Here is a 5697-nt window from a genome sequence, read left to right as displayed (position 1 = left end):
TTTAGTCACTTTGGAAAAATGATTCAGACAATATGAAAGACAGATAATCAGCATACGTTATTTTCCAAATTCCAGTAAATTCTGCATTTTTTGGTGTGGTCAGACAGTTAATGTGTGCAAGAGAATTGATACACCAGCCACCCATAGCCAAGGCCAGATTAATCATTTTAGCATCCCTAGGCCAAGTCCTTGTTGTCCTCCTTTCATCATGAGCAGCAGTACCCCCCCCCCATTACACGTGCAGCCCCTTTCCATGTCTCTTGTATAGCTCTCTGTAAAAAATAGTAGTCTCCCTTTTCCTTGTGTTGTTTCCCATTTACAGCTAACCTTTCCAATTTTCAGCCTCATACTTCATATACAATAACCCTTCTTCAATGTCCAGCCACCTCTCTTCCACGTCCAGTCACCCTGTGGGCTGCTGTCACCCTAGGCTTGGGTCGTTCTGACCTTTTCAGAAATCCAGCTCTGCCTATAGCATAAAATATATAGGATCATGAAGTATAAAGAGTGATTTGAGTTTCTGGCTGGGAAGAACAGAATAGATTATATGTAGGTAGTTCAGAGGCACACAAGTGAATTAAAATGATTAAAAACAGAAAAATCAAGGAGGTAACTTTATACTTCCCTGGAGAGAAAAAAAAATGGCGTGGTTAAGAACTGTAATTTTATTGATCCAAATAAACAAAACTCTCATAGATTGCAATGCATTTCTCGGGACTGGGTTCCCGCTTTTTCAGATATCAAATCTCCATATTTTTTTTTTCAGGTGTAATGTGCACATCTGAAAAATGTCGGTAATCCACTAATTCTATTACTCCTAAGTTATACCTCTAATCATGTGTGAAGCCAATCAGACTGAAGTTACTCAGATTCGTTTACTTGGATTTCAGGTTCTTCACAAATTCAACGCTCTAATATTTATTGGGTTACTTTTCATCTACATGATGATACTTTGTGGCAACCTTCTCATTATTATTTTGGTGACTGTTGTTGACCATCTTAAGATTCCAATGTTCTTCTTTCTTAAACATTTAGCTACAGCTGATGTTCTCCTGACCAGCAGTGTGGTGCCTCTGATGCTGGACATTATATTTATTGAGGAAGCAAAACTCTCATTTACTGAATGCATTATCCAGTTGTACTGTTTTGGTATTTTTGGATTTGTGCAATGTTTTCTTATTGCCGCCATGTCCTATGATCGATATTTGGCAATTTGCAGCCCACTGCGATATTCTTCCCTGATGAACCCCCATTTTTGCCTGCAGCTAGTCGCTGGTTCATGGTGCTTAGTCACCTTGTTAATATCTAGTGAAATCCTTGTGCTGTATCAATTTAGTTTTTGCAACCGTAATTACATTGATCACTTCTACTGTGACTTTGGACCCATTGTGGAGTTGTCCACCTCAGACACGTCTGGTTTGATGCTGCAAGACTTTATATTTTCAATATTCATGATATTTTTTCCATTTGCATTCATAATCATGACTTATGTTTGCATTTCTTTCACCATTCTGAAGATATCTTCTGCATATGGAAGAAGAAAGGCCTCCTCCACATGCAGCTCCCACCTGGCAAATGTCTGCACTTATTATGGAACTCTGATCACAGTTTACATGGTACCAACAGATGACAGCATAGTCAACATCAACAAATACAGATCCTTATTGTACATTGTGGTGACACCATTGATGAACCCCATCATCTACAGCCTGAGGAACCAGGAGATAAAGAGAGCTTTTCTTAAACTGCTGAATAATATAATAAGATTAATTAGTTAATATGCTTAAGAATAGACATAATCTGATTCTTCTTTGCAAGATGATTATTATTATTTATTAGTTTTCATTTCAATGTGAACCTGAGATGAAGATCACCTCAGGGTTTATACTTACCTGAGCCTTACTCCAGCCCCCTATAGCCCATCTGGTAACTCGGATTCCATCTGGTACCCTCCGTTCTCACTGGGCCCCCCTGCAAAACTTTGGAAGGGGCCCCCTCCCACCAACACCCTTCCCAATAACTGAACCAATATTATTCAATTGGCTAGTGCACATTTGAATGTGTTTTCCCTATGCAGATAATAGTAGTAAAAATGTTTCTGTACCGTGTTAGCCAAACACATTATGTAGGTAGAAAAAAACAATGTCTTGTAAAAGTAATACCTTTTAATGGCTAACTAATAGAGTTAAATGATGCAAGCTTACTGGGATCTAGTCCCCTTCTTCAGGCATATTTCCAGATGTAAGCTGAAGTAAAACACTGATGCAGGTAAATACTAAACACGAAGATGACAGTTGTGCTGGTTCAACCGTCATCTTTGTGTTTACTATTTACCTGCATCAGAGTTTTACTTCAGCTTACATCTGGAAATATGCCTGAAGAAGGGGACTAGATCCCAGAAAGCTTGCATTATTTAACGTTATCAGTTAGCCATTAAAAGGTATTACTTTTACAAGACTTTGTTTTTTTTCTAACCTATGCAGATATAAACAGACAGCAGTGAAGCATGCATTTTTCTCTACCAATTACATTAGCTTCTGTGATAAAATGTGCATGTTTTCACACATACAGACACGCATGGTGTTCAGAAAACCGTCAGACGAGTGTGCTCCCAGACTCAGCTTACTACACTTACTGTACTCTGTCGATCTCTGATGGAACAGAACTGTTTCTGCAGACTTCTCCAGCATCCCTACAGTACAGAGCGCTTGGGGAGGGGCAGAGCGGTTGGAGGCTAGGCACTGTACACAAGAGCCTGCTGCATGCTGTATAGGGATTGTCTAAAAATCTTTGACTACAAAACTTTGTATGTTTGGTTATCAGTGGCTGAGCAAATGCAGTCATTAGAACAATTGTGCCAACAGCAAAAAGGTTTTTTCTCTCATTGCCCTTAGTTCTCAGTCTCTCAGGATGGGGCCCCCTGTAGCTTCTGGGCCCCCCTGTGTTGCATCCCTTCCAGGGTCTATTGTTACGCCCCTATATCTCGAAAAGGGAACTTTTTGTTGTTGTTTGTTTAATTTTGGTTCCTACAAGAATTTATGTACGTGGAAATGGATGGATTACTGATTATGGTTGTTGTTGTATGTATGATAGATGTTGTGTTTTTTGTAATATTTATTTTCTCTTTTATTCCATTTTGCTTATGCACTTTATCTGAATGGATTATTGGTGGTTTCTCTTTCTATTCACATTTTATTCTGAAGGTGTGAGCCGCTGGACTACTCAGTATTCTAAGGGACTTAGCTCATTTACCTGGTATCTGTTAATTTGAAGTTCATCCATATCTCTTGCTTAGATCAAGTGTCTTGGCACTTTTTGGTTTTGGTTAAAAGGTAACATTTCTAAGGACACTATATTGGGATTGACCCAAGAAAATGAGCTTTGTTTTCTTGAAAAGGTAGTCCTGACCTATGAAACACACCAAACAAATTGCAAGCTTACCTTTAGATTATGGATGCCTGTGGCCTGGCTAGTGAAGATGCTGTGGCCTGGCTGGCTAGTGGTGATGCTGTGGCCTGGCTAGTGAAGATGCTGTGGCCTGGCTGGCTAGTGGTGATGCTGTGGCCTGGCTAGTAAAGATGCTGTGGCCTGGCTGGCTGGTGGTGATGCTGTGGCCTGGCTGGTGATGATTAGAGATGGCCCGAACAGTTCGCCTGTGAGCAGTATTCTGCAAACATTGGCTCTTTGCATTCACTGCGAATAGCGAACATTTGGCATGTTCGATTAGCCGCCTATACATCATCATTGAGCTAAACTTTGACCCCTTAACTCACAGTCTGCAGACACAGGGCAGCCAATCAGCTAGCACGCCTTCCTGGACTCCTCACCCCCTATCAAAAAGCAGTTGTGGTGGCCATATTGGATCAATTCTCTGCTAGCTGCTGACTGCTAGTGAAGGCAGGGTAAGACTTGCTTCAGGTAGGTAGTGAAAGCATTAGCTAGGCCTGTGTTCTTGTTCCTCACTTTCCGTGAATGGTTCCCAAACAGCCCTTTTGGTGGGCTAGCACATTAGCATCTTGTGAGTTTTTTTGTGTTTGACACTCCACAGCCCACTGACACCCAGAGCTGTGTGCACACTACTGCTTTTGACTCATTATGTTACAGGCACAGAACCACTGCAGTGCATTATTATTTCTCTGTATTCTGATAGTACTATTGCATTTCTCTGTGTGAGACACTCCACAGCCCACTGACACCTATAGATAAGCATAATGTGATTTCTGCCCTTTAGGGATTAAAAGCCAACTTTGCGTCAACTCCATAATTTGTGGTGAAACTTTTGGCATGGATCCACTTCTAGAATTCCACAGTCCAAGTGTTAGACCCCTTAGAACAACTTTTTAATCACTTTTGTGGCCAGAAACAGTCTTTGAAGATTTTAAAATTCACCTGCCCATTGAACTCTATGGCTGGTTTGCAAACATTTGCGGAAGTTTGCGTTCACCACTCGTGAATGAAAAATTCTATGTTTGCAACATCTCTAGTGATGATGCTGTGGCCTGGTTGGTGGTGATGCTGTGACATAAGCATTCACACTATCCACATAGGACTCAAACCTTTAAAGCGGGATTAACACTTCTTTTATTCCATATACAGGGGTGATATAGCACACAAACAGCACAACGTTTCGGGCAAAGGCCCTTTCTCATGTGCTCAAATCAACTGGTGACACCATAATGGAATATATAACAACAGATTAACACACCACACCCAAAGCCTTGGGGGGGGGACACATGCTTACACTTACATACACCCTTAAAGGGCTAGAGAGCAACAATAATATTCACAGGTAACATCTGAGACTGAAGTCTTCATTCAGGCCATAAGGTGACTGAGTCCCCAACTTCTCCATCCACCATGCTTCTTGTCTAAGTAGGACAGTTTTGCAATCTAATCCCTCGGGAAACTGTACTACCTCTAAAACCAACCATCTCAACTTAGTCACACTATGGTTGAACTCCCTGAAATGCCGAGCTAAAGGAGGCTCCCAATTGGTTTCTTCTTTCCCACTTTTCAATTTATTGGTATTCTGTATAGTGCTCCTGTGCTCATTTAACCTCGACTTGATGTCTCTCTTAGTCTGGCCTATATAGGCCAGTCCGCATGGGCACATTATAAGGTACACCACCCCTTTTGTATCGCATGTGGCGTAATCTTTAAGCGGTACTGGGGAGCCCTGACGTGGATGGTTGATTTATGACCCTCTGATGATACTATTGCAATGCTGGCAATGTAAACAAGGAAAGGTTCCAACCCGTGGGGGTCCCAGAAATCTTTACCTCTAGATCTCCCAATGTCAGCATGAATCAGGTGGTCCCTAATGGACTTGCCCCTTCTATACACGAATCCAGGTTGAACCCTACACACAGAAGACAGTTGGGGATCAGCTTCAATCACCGGCCAGAATTTCAACATATGTATAGACGTCTATCGAGTGATCCAACAGAACTTTTTAAGGCGGAGATAGAGGAATTATTAAATGGCAGGTAGTGAAGCTCTCTCGGCGGTGGGATTTTACAAGAGTCTGTATCAGAAAAAGGAGAGTGCCTCTATGGCGCAATACCTTTAATTCAGTTTGCAAATTGCAAAATAAATGCACGTGCAAGATCTCATAAATTTGCAAGCATATCTCATATGCTCAATGTTTCACTCCACGGAGGTTGGCCGTGGCCAGTGGGGGCCATCAATAAGGGTCCG

The 5697-nt window shown here is 41.6% G+C and overlaps 1 protein-coding gene across 1 annotated transcript; it reads left to right on the top strand.

Annotated features, from left to right (window-relative positions):
• Positions 1-836: 836 nt before the first annotated feature.
• Positions 837-1778, top strand: LOC137561983 (olfactory receptor 11L1-like). The gene has a single exon (XM_068273327.1). The coding sequence runs from the start codon at positions 837-839 to the stop codon at positions 1776-1778; it is 942 nt and encodes a 313-aa protein (XP_068129428.1).
• Positions 1779-5697: the final 3919 nt, after the last annotated feature.

Source organism: Hyperolius riggenbachi, chromosome 3, assembly GCF_040937935.1.
Source record: "Hyperolius riggenbachi isolate aHypRig1 chromosome 3, aHypRig1.pri, whole genome shotgun sequence".
NCBI lineage: Eukaryota > Metazoa > Chordata > Amphibia > Anura > Hyperoliidae > Hyperolius > Hyperolius riggenbachi.
Note: the sequence above shows the minus strand (reverse complement) of the source record. Positions and strands in the feature narration are given on the sequence as shown.

Coding starts and splice junctions, on each gene's coding strand:
- LOC137561983 (XM_068273327.1), top strand. CDS start 837: ATGTGTGAAGCCAATCAGACTGAAGTTACTCAGATTCGTTTACTTGGA.